The sequence below is a fragment of the Nannospalax galili genome, unplaced genomic scaffold (genome assembly GCF_000622305.1).
Source record: "Nannospalax galili isolate Female #2095 unplaced genomic scaffold, S.galili_v1.0 scaffold127, whole genome shotgun sequence".
In the NCBI taxonomy this organism is placed as follows: Eukaryota; Metazoa; Chordata; class Mammalia; order Rodentia; family Spalacidae; genus Nannospalax; species Nannospalax galili.
The window spans coordinates 5,271,812-5,294,327 of NW_008360326.1; the positions used below are offsets into that span (position 1 = coordinate 5,271,812).

The 22,516-nt window shown below is 42.0% G+C and overlaps 1 protein-coding gene across 3 annotated transcripts in view; it reads right to left on the reverse strand.

Moving 5' to 3' along the window:
- Nucleotides 1–22,516, reverse strand: part of Nhej1 (non-homologous end joining factor 1) — a 100,877-nt gene that overhangs the window by 59,278 nt on the left and 19,083 nt on the right. For 2 of the 3 annotated variants that reach the window (XM_008825743.3, XM_029560043.1), the window contains exon 5: nt 21,539–21,597. The exons of the other annotated variant lie outside the window; for it this stretch is intronic. In XM_008825743.3, coding sequence (XP_008823965.1) covers nt 21,539–21,597 — 59 coding nt within the window. The remainder of the gene's footprint in view (nt 1–21,538; nt 21,598–22,516) is intronic. 3 annotated transcript variants of the gene reach the window in all.

Genomic DNA, 22,516 nt, shown 5'->3' on the forward strand with positions numbered 1-22,516 from the left:
GCTACCTGAGCAGAAACCCCCAATTCTCATGCTTTGCAGGAGTTAAGATGCAGAAGCTAAATCACACAAAATTCAGAATAACATTGGTAAGAATACACTGACTTAGTTCAATCACTAAAGCAGAGGGGGTAAGCAAGGTTCAAAGTCAGATCACACTGGACAGAAACCAAAATCAAATCATAAGACTCAATCAGGCAACAAAATATATAGTTTGTAGGTCACATATTAACAGTAAAAAAGATTTACAAACTGAATTAGCAGTTATAGAGAACAATGGCAGGTTTAAGAGAAAAGATGTTCTCAGGTTGAGAACAAATTTCTATTTGTACCTACAGCTAGGGACATATTTCAGTGGTAGAGAACTTACCTGGCATGCACAAGGCACTGAGTTCAATCCCCAATACTCCCCCAGTACATACATACATACACATCATTCATATGAACATACATAGGTACAGATATATAGATTTCACAACTATAGAAAGAATGATCATTATTTAAGTATTACCATATATCAAAATTAACCAAAGAAACTCATTATCCTTCGTCTTGAGTCTAAGTTCAAAGCCTACTTCTATGTCACATGACAGTACCATTAAAAGGAAAAGGAAGACCAAGTAGCCCTATGTACTAGCTGGATTTAGAGCTAATGAAGAGATTCTTACTATACTCATACACCAACTACTCTCCAAACTAGGAAAGTGTCTCTTCATTCCTCTAGTCTGACCTTGCTCAAAGACCTTGACCCCTCAGCTCTGCCTGAAAAAACTGACCCAGCCCCCTTCACATACACTCAGGAGGAACAGAGGGGCCTGTGGACCTAGCCCAAGCTGAGGTGGTGAGAGGCCACACCTAGGAAGAGGGTGGGGGCTGCTCACGGGAGCTGTGTTCTGTCACACAATTACCATATTATGTGGCTGTAATAAAAAGAAATACTTGAAGTTTTACTAGCACCATATAATAAAGTATTTATAGAATCTGAGGGGGTGGGCAGAGGTAAAGTTGGGGGAATAGGAAGAATCAGAATTGTTAGTTACAGACTGGCAACAACAACTCTCAGTGCCAGCCACACAGGTTGAATTTGAATGCAGGGCCTTCTGTGGGAGTTGGGGCGCAGGAGCACAACACACAATACAGACCCTCTTCAAAATAGTCTGTCTTTGGCTTCTTCCTGGCTAACTGCAAGTGAGATGAGGAATAGATAAGAGGATTATGGAACACTAGCAAAATCATGGGACCTAGGCCTCAAAAGGTTTGAGGGCCAGAGAAAGGGGCTAACCATTGAAAGAATGAATGAAATGACAATTTTAAGATTCCATTCTGGCCAGGCGTGGTGGCACGAGCCTTTAATCCCTGCACTCTGGAGGCAGAGGCAGGTGGATGTCAGTGAGTTCAAGGCCAGCCTGGTCTACACAGTGAGTTCCAGGCCAGCTAGGGCTATAGGGAGACCCTGTCTCAAAAAAAAAAAAAAAAAAAAAAGATTCCATTTTGGAGCTAAACTTCTAGCACCATTCAACATACTGGACACTTCTGAAAAGAAATCTGCCCAGATGGCAGATTTTTTTCTATCACTGTACTTGCCCTTCATAAGTGCGCCTCTTGCACTCTCCACAAGACTGCTGTACCCCGTATCTACTCTAGCCACAGCACACACCCATAGCTTCTCCCACATGGCCCTTCTTCACACATGCATCCTCATAGCCACAGTATGCAGGTGCATACAGACGTGTGTGTGTGTGTGTGTGTGTGTGTGTGTGTGTGTGCGCACATGCGCGAGTGCACACACACACACACACACACAATCACAACACACTGAATCCTCAAGGCATGGGCCTCCTGCCTTTCCTTGGCACCTTCCCAAATGAGGACAGTCTAGATAAAATCATCTTCTGAGTCTACAGTCCTCTTTTAACATTTTAGAATTTTCTATTACCCAGAAAATTTCCCTAAAGAGAAAAAGAAGTGAGGGCTGTGGCATTATTACAGAGGAGACTATAAACAGAACAAATATAGAGCTGCTTTATTACAAGGCAGTGTGGGGTTGGTGGCTGGCTGATTACAGGGACACTCCCCAGAGCTCTCTGCAGTCCCAAACCTCAATAAAGGCCAGACTATAGCTGCCTTCAACTGAGGAGCAATTGAATCCAGGGCATCCTAGAATCCTTCTAGATTCCAGTCCAGGATGTGATACCTGCCTTGGCTGAAGATAAGGAGAAAGCAAACACAATCTAAGAACCAAGACTGAGCTTGGCAAAGAGCCACCAGGCCATCTTCTCAAAGGCAAACACAATTAGTTATGGTTTGGTTTTCTTGAAATCAATAGATTCCAAATTTTGGTAAGAAAAAAACCTAGTAAAATGAAAAACAAATTGAAAGATTCAAAACCCTTACATATGAAGAATAGTGAAGAAAAAAAAGGGGGGATGGGGGAGAGAATGTATTCAAGGCCAGAAGGAAACAGAGCAAATCAAGTGACTAAAACAACCCATACTACGCACAGAATCATAGAAGGAAAGAATGGGAAATCCACAAATCCTCCCTTCTGGGCTCTGGGCACACGGCGTCCCTTCCTGGGTGACTCACAGTGGGATCACCTTCACCCCCTGCTTCATGTGGTAAAGCCCTCTTTATAAGGAGACACACCGCGAGCCTTCTCCTCCTCTCTGCTGCGAGCCAGGGCAATTGCGTCACTGACCCTCACACACACTCCCTCCTCTTTCCAGCGGCCACCACACAAGGGATCTTGTCTTGTGGTCCCCACAATCCTTTAATCTAGGCTCCAAACCCACTGTCACCTTGGCCTTGAATCACTCCCCAGGAGACACTGGGAAAACATAGCTGGACAAAGAGTGTCTGGGTCCTGTATAGCTAGGATTCACTGATCCCTGCTGGTGAGAGAAGCAGGGCCATGCTCTTCTCTGCCCAAAGGCAGGACACAGGAATAGCTCTGAACCTGGCCCTATAGCCAGCCTTGCCTGCAGACTATGTTTCCCACTGAACTGGGTGATACCTATTCACTCTAGCACCCAAGAGCTGGGGGATAAAAAGGAATGAGCAGTCCCACTACAGTTGTAGCTCCTCCATCTTCTCTGTTTAGGGTCTAGGCAACTATGAGAGGTAGAAGAGGGCCAGCAAATATGCCCCCAGCTCTGTTCTCATGCTAGTTGGCTAGTCTATTCTTGGGACAGCTCTAAGGAAAACACCGGTAGCTAAAAATGTCAGTGTCTCTCAGATCCTTTTCCAGGACATAGATTACCTCCAACTCCGTCTCAGCTCATTTCCATGTTACATAGTTCTAAAGTTTTTTCTTGACCTGTGTGGGAATAATTCACCTTGGTGCTTATCCATTTCTCTAGAACTTCAGAACCTGTATTTCGATGGGCAGATTCAAAATGAGTTATAGGAATTCTTTCTGGCTTTTCGTTTTCTCCCATTTCAAATACATTTCATTAGAACAGAACCTCAGAGACAGGTGGATAGTGGGGAAAGCTCTGTACTAGAAAGTAAAAGGATGAGGTTCTGGTTTCCACAATTACTTGTGGGACTCCGGTTTACTCATTTTCTCTCAGCCAATTCATCATATCTCCTCAGCCAGAAGTGGCCTAGTGGATTTAACAAAAACTATATAAATCGATTATTTTTATTCTTCTCTTTAGCTTAAGTAGGTGCTCAAATATCTGTGTTGAATTTTACTCAATAAAGCCTACCTATTTCACCAAGTAGCTATGAAAATCAAATCAAATAAAGACAGAAGTCCCATGAAGAATACACAGCAGCAACTGGATGGGGTGGTTCACATCTATAATCCTAGTATTGGGGAAACTGAGGCAGGAGAACCACAAGTTCAAGGCTGGCCTAGGCTATATACTGAGATTCTATCAAGAAAGAGAGAAAGAAGGAAAGGAGAGGGGTGAATGAGAGGGGAGAAGAAAGGAGAAAGCAGCACAAAAATCCATTCAACGCCTTGAATGGGTCAGCCAAGTTAAACAAGATGCAATATCACTGTGGAAGGAATCTGGAAACACCAGTAGTTCAGTAGTGTTGGGACAGCATATGACAGCACAAATACAGTAGCACATAAGGAGGGCAGGTATGCTGAACACAGAGGACCAGGAGACCTTAGCAAAGTAACATCTTCATTGAAATCCAAACAAACAACGAAGAAAGGCTGAGAATGTAGCTCAGTGGTAGAGCACTCACTTAACATGTGGAGGCCCTAGAGTCTATCCCCATCCCACCCCCCAAAAAAAGATGGAAAAAAAAAGGGACAATGAAAAAAGCAAAACAGAAGAAGGTGAAAATTTTTGCTGGCAGAACTAGAGATAAAGAAAACAGAGGGCTCCAGGAACTAATAGCAACTCACTAACTGAAGTGTGGATTTCAGGCAGAAGGATGCATGGATGTGGCAGTGGCCAGGACCTAGCATAAGAATTGAAGATGAAATTGAAAATAAGTAGCAGTTAGATCATAAAGGACCTCGATACTTGATTAGGAGGTTTGGACTTTGGTAATAGAAAGGACACATGACTAGATTCACTTTGACCAGCAGCTTCTACCTGCTTTCTTTTCCTGATTATGGATCTCTTGGGTTAGTGGGGTATTAGCAAAAAACCAGAGGTTCAGGCTGGGTCTACTTCTTTTCATCCTTTAGCAACCGTGGAATTCTGCATGCTCCCACCTCCTTCCTCATGAGATTCTCTAGTCCTTTAAATTCTTGGTTTACTTTCCAAACAGGCTTCTCTCTTAGACCCCTTATTGCCCCATCTAGCAAGGAAAAACCTTTGATTGTGTAGCCAGTGCTTTCCAACTAGTTGTCCTATTGACCCTGGCTTTTAGTCTGCTTTCTTGACTATTTCTCACCATCACCACCCTCCAAATAGAGCTGTCAAGTAACTCTGCCAATAATCCACATTTCTAATCCAAAGCTCATTTCTTATCTCTCACCTGAATTCCGCCAACTCTATCAATATTTACCTTTCTCCTCAAGCCTAGGTCTCTCAACCTCCAGAAACAATTTGGTGGCTGCCTAACAGAAGACTAAGATAATGCTGACCAAACATGTGATCAATCTGTCTAAGAAAGACCTCATATCTAGATGATAATGGCAGACTAGAAAATAAACCAAATGAAAACATCCACTCCTATGCTTTCTCCCTTGCCTCATTAAGTCGCCTAGAGGGTAGAGTTTAAGGTTTAGAATCAATACCCTGCCGGAAAATTAGAATAATCCTTAACTTTATCTCTTGGCCTCACACCATTTAACCTCAGAATCACAGAACCTTGGCATTGAGTAAGCAATCTTTAGTCCACCCTTCTACCTCACTGTCAGACCTCTTCAGCACGAGTTGCCATTTGAGGTTCAGCGCCTCTAGCTGCTTGAAATTTCCTAGGAATTCTTTTTTCCATGGTGGTACATGTCTGTGATCAAAGCATTCAGAAGGCTGAGGCAGAAGGACTGCTGTAAGTTCAAAGCCAGCCTGAGCTACACAGGGTCATCCAGGACTACATAGCAAGACCCTATTTCAAAAACTCAAAACTGGAACCGAGCATGGTAATGCACGCCTGCAGTCCCAGCACTTGGGAAGCAGAGGCAGGCAGATCTCTGTGAGTTCAAGGCCAGCCTGTTCTACATAGTAAGTTCTAGGACATCTGGGGCTATAGGGAGACCCAGCCTCAAAAAGACAAAAAAAAAAAAAAAAGAATTAGTACAATTTAGAGGGTCAGAGCAAGAGGTGCCAACTAGCTAATGCTGATGTCTTTGAGGTGAACCATAATAAAGTTAGGTTTGTGATTTTCAGAAATTAAAGTTTGCTGTGACTTCAGGAAAGGATTGCTTCTGCCAGGGTTAAGGAACATTGTCTGGGTCATCCTCTGAAAAAAAAAGCCTCAAACCTGGAAAAAAAGGAAAGAATCCCACCAGATAGTCAGACTTAAGGTGGGACTGCTAGATCCAATAGAGAACTCTACTCATAAGATTTTGTGTATGTGTGTGTATTTTGGTTTTCTGAAACAGAGTCTCATTATATAGCCCTGACTGCACTGGAACTTGCTATGTAGACCTCAAACTTGTTATGATCCTTTTGCATCAGCCTTCCAAGCATGGAATTAAGGGCCTAATCCATTATACTTTACAAAATCTTTAAGTTCTAGAACAATGCTACTTAAAGTATGACCAGACACTGGATGTTGAGGCTTGCACCTCTAATCCCAGCAAGCTATTCAGGAGGCTGAAGGAAAGGAACTTGAATGCAAAGGCAAACTGGGCAACATAGCAAGATCCCTCTCAAAAAAAAAAAAATACACACAGTATGATCAGAAAACTGGTAGTGTTCTGTGAACTTACACTGAAGTTATAAGATAACTACAAAAACTGAGCATAAACATTTAAAAACTTTTATAACACTGTGACATTGCCACGACATCCAAACATGTGTTCAGAAGACTCATCTCAATGAACAAGGTATCAAACAGTTTGAATGTTGTTGAACTTGGACAAAAACCCCATGTGGCTCACACAGCATATCAGTTATGTACAGTAAGACCACATGCCAGATTACTTGGAAAAGCACTTGCTGAATGAAGGTTTCCACAGAAAACTATCAAATAGACCTTGGGGCAGGAGGGCTAGCTTTTCACTCTTCCCCTTTTCTGGGATCAGAAGAGACTGAACCTGTTGCCTCTGGTGAGGACAGGAAGCTGTTCTTGCTAAATCACTGAGTGTATGGGGTGAAGAGGAGGGCAGAAGTTGGTGGCCAGGTTATCAGGCAATAACAAACTCAGCATCCAAGCACGCGACTTCCAGCAATGCAAGGAGCTTCCTTTGTTTTAAGAAAACAAGAACTGCAAGAAGCCTCTCCTTGACACGTTCTGGCCTGGTTTTGGAGGAGCCCAACCACCCCCAAAACACAAACAGGACAGTCTTGGCCAATGACGGATAAGCCAGTGCTCTGACCACAACCCCTGTTTGCTTTTCCTTTTCCACCACTTCCTTAGTTGGAGGGCCACTATGGGGCCATAGGTAACTGCCAGCCTAGGTCACAGTCAAGAACTTTATCCCCAATGACCTACTACCCAGTCCACATAACTTTTCTAATACCCTTACAGCCAGAGTTCTCTCCCCACTATTGTACTTTGGGTCTCAGCTGAAGGATTCTGGTCCCTTCTCTAGAGTTGCAGGTAAGGCTAAGTCTCAAAGAATTGCTCTGACAACAGACCACGGCATTCACTAGCAAACTAAACCCGAGCAACATCTATCCAAATACACAAGAAGAACAATACTTGATTTTCACTAAAATATTCTGAACATGTATTTGTGTGTGTGCGTACATATATACACATGCGGATAGGTGTGTGACCACGTGAGTTTGAATGCATGTGGAAGCCAGAAGTCTATGCCAGGTGTCTTTCTCTATCACTCTCCACTTTATTTTTTTAATTAAAATATTTATTTGGAACTGAAAAGATTGTTCAGTGGTTAAGATCATGTACGGCTCTTCCAGAGGACTTTAATTCAAGTCTCAGCACCACATCAGGTGGCTTAAAGCCACCTGTAATTCCAGCCCTAGAGGATCCATTGCATCTGTGTCTATGTCTATCTGTATGTCTGTGTTTGTGAAGATGAGTACTGGAGCCCAGAGAGGCCAGAGGTGCACGCACACACACACACACACACACACACACACACACACACACACGATTCAAAAACAAAATAAACCTTTTTAAAAATATGTATTTCTAGCCGGGTGTGGTGGCGCATGCCTTTAATCCCAGCACTTGGGAGGCAGAGGCAGGTGGATCTCTGTGAGTTCAAGGCCAGCCTGGACTACATAGTGAGTTCCAGGACAGCTGGGGCTACAGGGAGACCCTGTCTCAAAAAGACCAAAAAAAAAAATATATATATATACATACATACATATTATACATATATATATATATGTATTTGTGCCAGGTGTGGTGGAGCATGCCTTTAGTCCCAGTACTTGGGAGGCAGAAGCATGTGGATCTCTGTGAGTTTGAGGCCAGCCTGGTCAGACAAGCTGGGGCTCTAGGAAGACCCTGTCTCAAAAAGACCAAAAAAAAAAATTATTTATTTAGTGTTTGTTTGTTTGTGTGTGTGTGTGTGTGTGTGTGTGTGTGTGCACATAGGTGTGCACATGCCATGGAAGTCAGAGGACAACTTGCAGGAGTCAACTCTCTCCTTCCACCATGTGGGTTCCAGGGATCAAACTCAAGTCATCAAATTTGACAGCAGGTGTCTTTACCCACTGAGTCATCTTGCTGGCCTTTCATCTTATTTGTTGAGAATGAGTAAGTGCTCAATGAACCTGGAGCTCACTAAATGGATAGGCTGGCTGGCCTACGAGCTTCAGGGATCCACCTGTTTCTGTTTCTGTTATTCTAATTGCTGGGATTATACACGTGTCACCACATTGGCTTTTTACATGGGTTAAAAACTCAGAATCCAAACTCAGGTCCCAGGCCAGCGAAATGGCTCAGCCAGTGAAGGTGTCTGCTGCCAAGCCTTATGACTTGAGTTTGATCCCTAAGACCCACATGGTAGGAGAGAACCAATTCCTGAATACTCAGCCTCCACACATATGCTACACATTGCTCCTACCCTCCACACACAACTAAATAATAAATAAATAAATAAATAAATAAATAAATAAATAAATAAATAAATAAATGCAAACTCAGGTCCTCATCTTGTGCTACAAGTACTTTACCCATTGAGCCATCTCCCCATCCCTCTAAACATGTATTTTTATATTTTCTGAAAAGTCACTGATATATTAAGAGCCAGTTATCACCATGATCAAAATATGCAAAGCAATTCACTTCTTCTCTATGCAGAATGTTGTCAAAACAGAACTTCCGAAGAGTTAACTCAGGGGCTTAGGACCAAAGACCAAAAGCATCCAACAACACCTGGGAGACTCAAGAGAGTGTAAACAGAGTAAGAGTCTTGACATTTCAGACTCATATGAAAGTGCCATCTAAGGCCAAAGAGCTCTGCGAAGCAGGACTAACAAGGCAAAAGCCTAGGAGGCAAGCAACGCTTCCTCCCACTCTGATTAATCAATGGAGCTTACTCTATACCCTGATGGCCCAAGAGCCCAAGTTTCTGTGAAGACTCATTTGTCCAGTAAGGAAAGGAGTATGGGGGCGGGACTCCCCCACTCCAGGCCTCTTTTGTGCCAAAGAAGGAGGAAACAGAATAAGCAAAATAAAATTCATAAAGCAAAGCAGTAATTATGGTGTGGTCAACAAGAGGCTGCTCCTCAGGCCCATCATTATGTGGCTAAATTTAACGCCCTGCATGGCCAGGGGAGCCATGCGCCCCGGGCACCATGTGTCCACACAGACGCCAGCTCTGCCACCTTCACCCGCTTGACAGCCGCCAGGACTGCCAGAAAGCAGGTCACAATTTTTTTTATAGTCTGTTTACCAAGATGCTGTTTTTACTGCCGAGGTTTCTCTCATTTTATCTCTTTTTCCCTTTTCCCCAAACAGACTGGCCTGTATTTTCTGTCCTGTTTTTTTTTTTTTTTCTCCCTCTCTCAGTACTATTTTCAGAACTCTAATTTTATATGGTATGTCCCTTTTTTTTTTTGGTAAATATTTGCCATAACTAAGCCAGGCACATCCAGTTTAAAAGGCTCAGTCCCACAAAACATCAGGCCTTTAATGATATGCATCTCATTAGCTTGTCCCATGAAAGGGGGTATAGAAAAAAAAGTAACTTACAGACGCTCTCATTTTTTATATCTAGAGAGACCTATATTTATATATGAGGACAGGCTAAACACTGGCATTCGAAGTCTCGATAGGAGGCTGGTACAATGGCCATTTGATTCAGGCTTTCGGCCTCAGCAGCAGTTTAGGAGAGGCAGGCTCTTGGTTTCTGTATTGCTGCTGGTCCACTCCATGTGGTTCTGAACAGTCCATATAGCTAGAACCACTCCCTGTATTCTGAGGATATTAGAATTCTCTGTTATCAGGGAGATAAAACACCAGAAATTTCCCTGATACTAAATTACTCAAAATGCAAGAAAACAAAAGGCAAAAGGCCACAGATATTTCCTCCTTCTCTGGTCAATAAAGTTACAGAAAAGCACTTTGAGTTAAAAGAGAGATTCTTTCCAAGTCATAACTTCTACACCTCCCACTCACCAGCCAAAGGACTTTTCTAGACGGTCAAAGCCCCAGAAGTGAGGATTTCTCACTGTACGTGTGAGGGTCAATGAAGTTGTATAGTTGAATCTGCCTCTTGCACTGAAAGGACACAGCATCCAATAAGCAATCTCCAAATATCTGTGACACTTTTAAATTCAAGACACTATTAAAGGAATCTCTATCTTTAGTGTTTTCAATAAGAAGTGGTGGCAAGAGACAGGGGAAGAGGGAGAGATGACTCAGTTGGTTGCTTTGCAAGCACAAGGATCTGAGTTTGATCCCTCCCATGTAAAAAGTCAGGGGCAGCAGTACACACCTGTAATCGCATTACTGAGGAGGTAAAGACAGAGGATCCTTGGGGCTTGCTGACTAGCCAGCCTAGTCAAATTGGCAAGCTCCAGGTTCAGTGAGAGACCATGTCCCGAAAATAATAGGAAATGGCTTAACAGTTAAGAGCACTTGCTACTCTTGCAGAGGAACCAGATTCGGTTCCCAGCACCCACATGGCAACTAACAACCACCTATAACTCCAGCTCTAGGGAATTCAATGTCCCTTTCTGGTTTCTCATACATAGGAAGGGGAGGGGAGAGGAGAAAGAGCTGGAGGAGGGAAAGAAACACATGGATTGAAAGGCCTTGCCTAGAGGCTGGGAAGATGGCTCAATGTGTAAAGCACTTGTTGTACCAGCATAAGGACCTGAGTTTGAATCCCCAGCACCCATGTAAAAGCCAGGTGTGGTCACACCTGTATAGGAAAGGCAGAGACAGGCAGGTCCTGGGAGCTCACTGGCCTGACAACCTAGCCAAAACAGAAATGTCTAGCATCTCTAACTTGGTTTTCATTAGTTCATTTAGGAGATGAAGACATTTAAATACCAATTTATTAGTTACTACATGGATGCTATACGCTTCAAGGAACTGAAACATCTTTAGATGTTTTTCCCCTCTAAACAAATTGAATATTGAATAAACGGAAAAGGACAAGGCAAGGGACAGGCGAAGAGGGAGAATTGAATAAACACTGAGAGTGCTACTTGCTAAACGCAGAAAAGGCAAAAATAACAAAGAGCTTTAGGGAGAGCTCATGTACACTGTGCAAGATAGAAAACCATGTATCACTGATTTCCTACTATGCTAGATACATTAATGAATTGTTATTCTCAGGGTTTTCTTTTTCTGGGTTCTATATAACTATTTCTCTGTTAAAACATCATTAAGTTTTGCTTAAATTTCTTTTAAATGTTTATAAGAAATTTCTTATAGAATTGGTTCTGCGAGGAGGGAAACAAGTACAGAAATTCTTATAATACACAGCATCAGGAACACAGAAAAAATCCAAAGTGTTCTGGGAATTCAGAATAGAAAAATAACATAGCCTGGACTCTAAATTCTGTCCCTCCCACTATTTCTGTCACATTACAACAAGATCACTGGCTGCTCTTCCAGAGGACCCAGGTTCAATTCCCAGAACCTACATGGTGGCTTACTATCTGTAACTCCAGTTCCAAGGGATCTGACATCCTCTTTTGACTTCTGTGAGCACTGAACAACACAGATGCCCTTACATACATACTCTTACACATAAAAAAAATAATAAATAAAATATTTTTAAAAGACTGCATTTCTTGGGGAAAGAAGTTGGAAGCATGTATAAATCAAGTCCGTTTAAACTACCACCATCCCTGCATGCCATCCACAAATCCTGAAGGAAGGATGAAGCAACTCCATAGATTCTTGCTCCCTCCTGTGCTGCCCTCTTCCCTTCACCATACATTTCTCCTTTCTACCAACTTCTCCTTTGTACATATGTGCCTCCCTATTTTATTTTGGTTAAGCTATTTTTCTGGCTTTCTTTTTCCTTTTTGTTATAAAACTTCTCTGACAGAATAGCTACACTAATTGGTTCCAGTGCCTTATCAATTGATCCCTCTTTAACCTCCTGTAATCTGGGGAGACTGTCTAAAGTCACTAATTTCCTAATGAGTTTGAACAGAGGTACCCTACATGGGTGAACAATGCAATTCCCATTATTAAATGAAAACCTCAGTGCCAAGTATGGATTACTTCCCTATGAGCTATTAGTCAGGGAGGCCCCAGAAGTACCCCAAACAACACAAGTCATTGTCATTGCTTTTGGTTGTCCACTATAAATAAATGGTAAGACCTACTACTGAAGACACCACTCTCTCTGAATGCAGGACATAGAGATATTAACCTTGAACTGACCAGGAAACACTTCCTGTTGACTAACTCACATAGAGTAGGCTTCTGGAAAGGAAAATACATCACAATGGTCTTACCTAGTGCTAGATCCTGCATGCTACAATACCAATCTGCCTGGCAGGATGTGCCCACTGGTGAAATAGTAACATAATAGTTATTAAGGCTAACCAATCACTTCATGAGAGACCCTGAGCTAGACTTGACCAGCTAAGTTGCTCCTAGATCCCTGGAGAAGCAACAGGGATACCAGTAGAGAGGCTATTTCCAAAGTGCAAGTAAAAGATGATGGTGGCTCAGGCCAGTGGTAGTACCAGTGATATTATGGTACTTTCCTTTGGGTACAACCAACAGGACTTCCCAATACAGGATACAAGAGAAGAACAAGAGCCAAGGATGACCCCAACGTCTTTTGCTTAAACAATTTAGCAAAAGTTTAGTAAGAGGATGACGTTTCCATTAGCTTAAATAGGAAGGTGTTGGGTTCTTGGAAAAGCAACTTGGGGTAAAAAAGTAGTGAATCAGTTTGGGGGCATGTTGAATATAAAAAATGTCTATTATACGTCCACATGGAAATATTGATGGGTTTATTGTTTCTGTCTGTTTTGAGGGTTCCACAGTATTTTTGAGATAGTATGTAGTCCAGGCTCATTTTGAACTCACTCTATGGCCCAGGCTGACTTAAATTTCCTGTGATCCTACTCCCTTAGCCTCCTGAGTGTTTGGACTAAGGCATGCTTCACAACAATGGGCTCCCACATGGATACATTGAGTAAACAGTCTGGAGTTGTAAGGAAAAGTCCAATAAGAGAGTATTTACAGCCAAGGGATGACTTGAGATCAATAAGAGTGTGAGGGGAAAAGATTAAAAACAAGGCCTGAGTCCTGGGCACTCCAACAGTTTAGCAAGCCAAAAAACAAACCCGCAAAAAATTATGAGAAGAAACAAAAAATGAGGTAGGAAAAAAAAAAAAGAGGAGATAGTTGTATTACAGAAACTATGCTAAGAGAGACTATTGAGCCAGGTCCCAGTAATTCCAGAGTTGGGGGGCTGAGGAAGATCACAAATTTAAGGCCAACTTGGCCCATACTGAGACTCTATCCCAAAAAACCAAAAAAGAAAAAAATTGATGAGAAGGATTGACAAAGCACTATAAAGGAAATGTCTAAATGGAGAAGGGGTAGCCAACTCAATTTTCCCTACCTCCCTTCCTGCTAGCTGTATCCTCCCATATGACAAATGCTCTGACAGAGGTTTATGCAGACAGTTATAGGACTAGCATGTTGTCTACTATGCCTGGAAGAAGAGCAGGCTAAGGGAAGGAAAAATTGTCATAGAAGACCCACAAAAAGGATAATACCCATAATGTACACACCTTTAATTCCAGTACTCAGGAGGCATAGGCAGGTGAATCTCTGTGAGATTGAGGTTAGCCTGGTCTACATGGCAAGTTCCAGGACAGGAGGACTACAGAGAGACCATATCTCAAAAAAAGGGAATGGCTAATACCCATATAGAGTTGGGAATATTGAACAGGACAAGAGAGAAGAAGATACCAGACAAATGGGATGAGATATGTATAAGCAGGAAGCCATCAACACTCCAGGATACACAAGTGCGGGACACTATGATGGATTAACAGGATCAGGATGAAGAGGTCAGCAATCATAAGCGGTTGTGTGTACCATGCAAGGAGTTTGAACTTTATCCTAGAGGCCACTATAAACCACTCATAACCTCGAAAGGACTGCAAGCAAGAAAACAGGATAATCAGGTTTCTTTTTCAAAGAGTGGCTCTAACAAATACAAATTCAACTGGGTTGGGGAAGACTGATGGGAAGGCAGGTTAGGAAGCTGTTACAGGGTCAAGCCAAAACGGTAATGGATTAGCCAGGTAGCACATGCCTTTAATCCCAGCACTCAGGAGGCAGAAGTAAGTGGATCTCTGTGAGTTCAAGGCCAGACTGGTCTACATAGCAAGTTTCAGGCCATCTGGGGCTACAGGGAGACCCTGTCTCAAAAAAAAAAAAAAAAAAAAAGGCTAATGGCTTATCTAAGGCAAAAGAAGTTGGAATAGAGGACAGTTAATAAGTCAGGCTTTGGAAGGAAGGACCAAGAGAGTGGGTGACTCCCTAGATTCTAGTTTAGATTGGTAGTGCTACAATTTGCCAAGGTAAGAAATACAAATAAAGAAGTGGGTTTAGAGAAGTAGATAATTCATGTTGGACACGTTTAGGATGTGATATCTGCAAGATATCCATGTAGAAATGTCAATGATACAAAAAGAAATGTGGGCCTAAAACACAGTGGTGATATAAAATGTTTCCAGGTGAGACTGGGATCTGTATGTGACAACCCAGCAGGAAGGAGAACAAAGAATATGACCCAAGCCCAGGTGACTAACATTCATGAGGCAAGTAAGGTTGGAGAACTAGTCAAAGAAAACAAGAAGAACCTTCTGTGAGTAAACCCAACAGGATAGCAATTTTCATGTTACATGTCTGCCCAATTCCCTCAGGTGACCTTGCCATAAACTCAAGCTTAATAAGAGCAACAATGAATATCTTCTTCATAGCATGAAAGTAATTGCTCTAGAATGAGGCTGTAACCAGACAGGGATGAAGATAGTAACTAAAGCTAGACAGGATACGACCGTGGCTACATTTAGGATGCTGAGTCAAATCAATGTTAACTACAGTTCCCAAATTTCTTGGTTAACATATTATACTGCAATAATTTAAGTCTTATAAGGCATTCAGAATACAGCAATGAAAGTCACTGATAAGTTGAATATCCTCATAAAAAGCCAAAGGAGGAAAGAACTGTGAAACCTCTACCTCTGTTAAGGGCCCCTACCCAGAGGAAGCCAATTTCATCCCCAAGTTTTGGTGTCAAGGGCTGATTCCTAGCCAGATGTTGCCAGCTGCAGAGGGCGGGGCCCTATTTTGGGCTGCCTGCTGTCCCTGAGCCTGGCCACTTCTGGTTTCAGCAGCATGTAGCCCCAGTGACTCACACACAGGCAAACCGCCTGTGGCTCAGTGGCATGGCCTCAGAAAGCCAACCTCAGGCCAGCTCCCTCCTCACCCTATTACACTGGGATAAATAAATAAAGAGCCTGCCAGCAGCCGCAAAGCCTGATAGCAACCAGATGGAGACAGAATAGGGCCAGAGGAAGGAATTCCCTCCAGTGGGCCAGACTGAGAGGGGGCTATACCAACCCACTCACACCTTAAACTTTCTCTTTAACATAGTTCCTTCTGCATGTACAACAGTCCCCAATTCCTTGACCTTTCTTCTACACCTAGAGATGCCTTTCAGTCTCTAGTCTTGGCCAATGTTATATATGGGGATCTTAACCTATGGGAAGATTATGCCAATAGACACAACACCCAGTCCTAAAATATTGACAGCACTGGTGTTTCTCCTTTAGTTGGGTCCTTATGTTCTCTGTGTTCAGTGATTGGTGTCCTTGGGTTCTCTGGAAGTGCAAAATCAGAGGTTCTTAAGAGAAGTAAAACAAAAGGACCAAAAAACAGGGAAGCAACCCCTGTTCAATGGTTAAATATCTTCCCTGGCTTCTGCATCCTAGAAACTTCCCTGTCCTTCCTTCTGCCCTTGAGATCTATGTTATGGCCTCCTGCCTAGCAATATTCCCAATCAGAATAAAAAGAAGTGACCCAGGCACTGACCATATGGTCCTCTGACTTTAGCCTGGCCTCCCTGCCTCTTCATGTCAAGCTGTCTCCCTGGTTTGTTTATTTTCCTATTCCATGTTGCTTATTTTGAAGGCACATCCTTTCAGTCCAGTCTTGGGTGACCCTGTGACCCTTTTATGTCCTGTTTATAGGACCCCAGGCAACCACAGTGACTGAAAAGATGTCACAGTTCTACAGCCCCAGAAAGAATCTTTCAGTTCCAGCAGCTATGCAGGACATTCTGAAGACAGTGCAATGACCCCAGAGGTCACAAGAATTCACATTACCCAAGCTGGGTTTTTTTTTTATATTTTATTTATTATTTTTTATTTTATGTGTATGAGTTTTATGCCTGCATGTAGGTAAGTGCATCCGTGTTGTGCAGTGCCTGCAGAGGACAGAAGAGGCTGTCAGATCCCCTGGGACTGGAGTTACAGACAGTGGTTAGCTGCCATGTGGATGCTGGGATTCGAACCCGGGTCTTCTGCAAAAACAATCAGTGTTCTTAACTGCTGAGCCATCTCTCCAGCCCCTCACCCAAGCTTTTATGTCTCCTCTAAGTGTTATATACAAACAGTTAAAGTAGTGAAATAAAATAGGGATAGAAGTAGAAGGCCCTAAACATACAGACCTTAAGTGGCTTAACCTCTCTGAGGCTAGGTTTCTTTGTCTTCAAAATAGAAACCTGGGACTTGTTTGAATGGCTCAGAGGGCAAGGGAGCTTGCCACCAATCCTAATGACCTGAATTTGGTCACATGGTAGAAGGAAAGAACTGATTCCCAAGTCCTCTGACCTACACACACACACTCTCACACACAAACACTCACACTAAATAAATACATAAATGTTAAGTCAGGCATGGCCACATGCCTTTAATCCCAGCACTTGGGAGGCAGAGGCAGGCAGATTTCTGTGAGTTGGAGGCCAGCCTGGTCTACATAATGAGTTCCAGGCGAGCTGGGGCTACAGAGAGACCCTGTCTCAAAAAGACAAAAAAAAAAATACATAAATGTAAAAATAATAAAAATTTCCCAGATGAGGTGCCACACACCTCAGCTTTCAGGAAGTTAAAGTTGGAGGATCATGAGTTGTAAGTCAGCCTGGGCTACACAGTGGATTGAAGACTAGCCCAGGCTACATAGTGAGACCTTATCTTAAAAATAAAGGAGGGCCAGAGAGATGGTTCAGCTGGTAAAAGCACTTGCCACCAAGCCTGATGACCTGAGTTCAATTCGTAGGACCCACATGGAAAAAGGAGAGAACCAACTTCTGCAAAGACTCCACAAGTGCACCATGGCATACACACACCCACATACATGCACACACATGTGCACACACACACACAAATAAATAAAATTTAAAATGTAATAAAAATAAATGAATATAATTTTATTCTGGACATGGTGGCCCATGCCTTTAATCTCAGCACTCAGGAGACAGAGGCAGGCAGATCTCTGTGAATCTAAGGCCAGCCTGATCTACATAGTGAGTTCCAGGCCAGCTGGATACAGGGAGATCCTGTCTCATAAAGACCAAAAAAAAAATGCTACCTGTCTCTCAGACCTTCTCCATATGTATTTTTCCAGTCTGTGAGGCTTGACTATGATCTAACTAGATTCTAGAGGACCAGAGTTCTTGAAATACTTGGTTCCAAAACGCAGACACTGGAGTCTGGTGTAGTGGCTCATGCCTGTAAAATCCAAGCTATAAGGAGGCTGAGGCAGGAAGATCGCCATGAATTTGAGGCCAGTCTAAGCTACAAAGTGAGTTCACAGCTACACAGTAAGACTATCTCAAAAGATAAAACAAAAAACTTCTTGATAATACCTGGATTCAACATGACTTCTCATTCCATTCTGCAGGGTTTTCTCCTCCCCAAATGTATAAAAAAGACAAGACTTCAATTTTACAAAAAATAAACCATGAGAATAACTGAAGTCCTCAAATACAGCTCTGACAGACAACAACACAGTATCCACAGGCCGAATTGCCACAATTCTCACAAGATCCTCCTGGTGCAAATTTATCAAAATATTCATTCAAAAAACTTATTGAGAGGGCTGGAGAGATGGCTCAGCAGTTAAAAGCATGCACTGCTCTTTCAGAGGACCTGAGATCAATTCCCAGCAACCATGTTGGGCAGCTCACAACCAGCTGTAATTCCAGCTCCAGGGGTTCCGATGCCTGTGGCTTCCACAGGCACCTACACACACATGTGCATACCCACACAGAGACATACATTTATGCACATAATTAAAAATTAAAATCTTTTTTAAAAAATTTATTGAGAACCTACTATTTCTAGGTTCTGCCATTCATGCTAGGGATACAGAAATGCACTCAATCTAGTCCTTGCTCTCAAAAAAGTTCACAGATCAGTGGAGAGCTATAGTGTCGTAGACATATAAACAGCATATTGCAGTGTCATAAGTGGTAAAATAAAGATATAAACCAAGGTACTATAATAGCAAGGAAGGGTTATCTTTACATGGAAAATCCAGAAAAGCCTCCCCAAGAAGCTGCAGCTGACACTTAAAAAGATGAAGTGAGTTTACAACATACATAAGAACAAGACATCAGGCAGTCTTGATAAAGGGAAGAATATATATAAAGATACAATCAAGAAAAAGTAGCATTTGGGAAAATTAAGTCATTCCATCTGGCTAAAGCAGAAAACACAGCAAGTAAAATGTGTAGAAGTCAAGCTGGAGAGGCATGAGGCACTAGATCAGTAGAGAAGACCAAGAATTAGCTTTGTACTGCTTCACTAACTTGCAGAGGTGGGGAATCAGCATATTATCCCTATCCTACATTAACCTCCTTTCATGTTCAAACTAACAGACAGAAAAAGCTACTAAAAGAAAAAGAGCCTAGCAAGTCTCTTACAAATTCAGATTTAATATTCTCTCTCTAGCTCCATAAAATTTTGACACCTGGGGCTAGATCAATACTGCAGTAGTTAAGAGCAGTTGCTGCTCTTTCAGAGAACCTAGGTTTGGTTGCCAGCACCCTTATGACAGCTCACCATTTTAACTCCAGTTCCTGGGCATTTAATGCCATCTTCTGGCCTCCATGAGCAGCAGGCACACATATGGTGCACATATATACATGCAGGCAAAACACTCAGACGTGAAATAAAAATAAGTAAATAAATAAATAAAAGATTTGACATCTGGGACCAACGATGCTTCACAATCCTGGAGACTCAAGTGATCCCCAGAACCCATGGTGGAAGGTGAGAACCAACTCCTGAAAGTTATCCTCTGGCCACACACAAGGGGCACATGCATGCCTATACTCATGTGCATGCACACACACAGCAAAAATAAATGAGTGAAATAGTTGAGTCATAAGGTAACTTTATTTTAAATTTCTTGAGGAACTTCCAAACTGGTTTCTATGATGGCTGTATTAATTTACACTCTCATCAGTAATGAATAAGTATCTTTCCATATCCTCTCCAATATTTGTTGTAAGATTTCTTGATGATAGCCTTTCTGACTGGGGTGAGGTGGTATCTCAAAGTTATTCTAATTTGCATTTCCCTGATGATCTTTCACTCTTAGACATATATCCAGAGAACTCTATACTTTACCATAGACATACTTGTACCCCATATCTATTGCTGTTCCATTCACTATAGCAACAAAATGGAGCCAATCTAGTTGTCCATCAACAGATGAATGGAAAATGAAAATTTGATACATACATAAAGTGGGGCATTATTTACCTCTAAAAAATGAGATCACAAAATCCACAAGGAAAATGGATGAATCGAGAATGTATTATATCAAGTGAGGTAACAATCTCAGAAAGAAAAAACAGCTTGCTTTCCTTCATGTGTGGATCCTAGCCTATAATGTATACATGTATATATGTAAACAAATGCACATGCAGGTATACTATAACATTTAGAAAGGAAAACAAGAAAGATTAATTTTTTAAAAGGCATGCTAATGAGTTCACTGTGTAAGTTCTTTGAATGCTGTCTTATAACACATTTTCAACTCAAAATAAGTCCTTAAATGGGCAGTGTTCACATGCGATTCCATGAGGGGAAATCTTAATTTAAACTACATTTTTCATTGTTTGAATATATCTGTACACTATAGCTTTTTGTAGGTACTAATGAACTTAATGTATTTTATTCTTCAAAAACTAATAATTTAAATAAAAAAAAGTATGATTTTTTAAAAGCGATTTGCCTATTATGTCTCAGGACTTTGCCATGCAGGGATCCCTGCCCCTGCACAGTATGACTGCTTCAATACATGAACTGAGCACTCACCTCACATTTTGCTTTGCTCTTAGTGTTAAGTCTCCAAGTATGAAAGCTCAGCCAACACAGAGAGAGAGGCAGAACAGAAAATTCTCAATCAAGGAAACTTCCTTATGACTATTTCTGTGAAAAATGCTAATTTTCAGATCTAAAAAAGATATGCAACATACACCTTGTTCACAAGAAGCTAACATTTAGCCCAGATGTCAAAGATGAACAATCTATGCATAATATTGTTTCGGGGTTTTTTGTTGTTTTGTTTTTTTTTTTAACTTTCAAGACAGGGTCTACCTGTAGCTCCAGCTGGCCTGGAACTCGCTATATAGATCTGACCAGCCTCTAACTCACAGAGATCCATCTGCTTCTGCCTCCCAAGTGCTGGGATTAAAGGTGTGCACCACCACACCCAGCCAATGCATAATATTGTAATAGCATTATTTACTTTCATAATAAAGCACCAACTTGGGTAACACATATAATTAGAAAATGGGGCAATAATACTAAGGTACTAACTATATAACCAACAAGTCCCAGAAGAGTTAGAGAAGGGAAAGGCCAATATTGACTGGTATTATCAAAGGTCACTATTGTTAATACTCCTACTGTTTGGCATTCAGTAGATATTTCTTTTGGCCAAGTTCAGTCCTTAGAAGGGAAACCTAGGCAGAAGCTTCTGACAGGCCACAATTATCTACTCCCCATTCATTCCTTTGCCAGTCCCCTTCCATAAACACTGTGATTTTCCACAGTCTGCTGTGCCTACAAGACAGTCCCCAAATGGGAGCCCTGAGCTTTTTACCTTTTCTCTATGGCTGGATGCTGAAGGGATGAGACAAGGAACAATGACTGCCCTTCTGCTACACAATCTAGGTCTCAACAAGCAGAAGTTTAACAACTGGCCAACCAACCTTGCCAATGGTAAAGAATTCTAAATGACACTCCACAGACCATTTTAACAGATGTTAAGTGGGAAAATCCCATTTTCACTTTTTCCACTCTTTCCCCTACCTTCCCTACACACATCTCAACTTTATCAAAGTTTCCACAGGCAACTTTTTCAGGCAACGGGCTTTCCAACCACATAAGCCACCTAAAACCCAAAACGCAGGTCACCACCCAGGCACTTTGCCCAAATTTTTAGAAGAAAGGAAATAATAATGCCCTACCTCAACCATAAACTGTTCCAAGAAAGAGTTTTCTTCAAAGGGCTCTGTCTTCAATCGGCCTGTAATCAAGACAAGATAGAGAAAGGAAAAATGAACCTAAGGATGAGCTTCCTACCTATCAGACTTAGTTAAGGAAGAAAGCCCAAGCCTTCTTGAGAAAGAAGTAAAAGATGTGACCAATCCAGAGAGCCATAGCCCAGTAGGAGAGGGGTTGAAGGTATGTGGATAAAAGGAGAAAATTTGGGACAATCAGCAATGATGGCAGGTTTGGTGGCAGCATATGCTCTAGAAGATTTTCATGGCACAAAGACAAAGGTCATGTGGAGTTTTTATTTTCAAATTAGAGCTATGTAACTTCCTAAACTCCTGAGTTCACAATGCATTAATGAAATTTTGTATAGCTTTTGGCCCTTTCTGAAGTCTTTTCTTATCACTGCCTAAAATATGTCTGGCCTTGGTTATAGCTTCTATTACCTACAAGGGCCCCAGCCAGGTACTTGAGGTAGAGAGTCAGGCCATATAGTATCAAATCTCCAGCTACAAAGTTCCTAGCACCCAAGCTGGAGGAAAAAAAAGTTTTATTTTTGTTTTCTGTTTGGGGATTTTTGCTTTCGTTTTGTTTTGTTTGAGACAGGATCTCTTTGTTTGTTTGTTTGTTTTTGGTTTTTTTAAGACAGGGGCTTCCTGTAGCCCCAGCTGGCCTGGAACTCACTACGTAGACCAGGCTGGCCTTGAGCTCACAAAGATCCACCTGCCTCTGCCTCCCGAGTACTGGGATTAAAGGCATGAGCCACTATGCCCAGTGAGACAGGTTCTCTTGTATCCCAGGCTAGCCTTGAAATTGCTGCATAGCCAAGTATAATCTTGAACTTCTGATCCTCATGCGTCCACCTCCTGAGTACTGAATCACATGCATGTGCTACCACTCTCAATATACGCAGTGCTCAAACCCAGGGCCTAATAGTTTGTTAGGCAGGC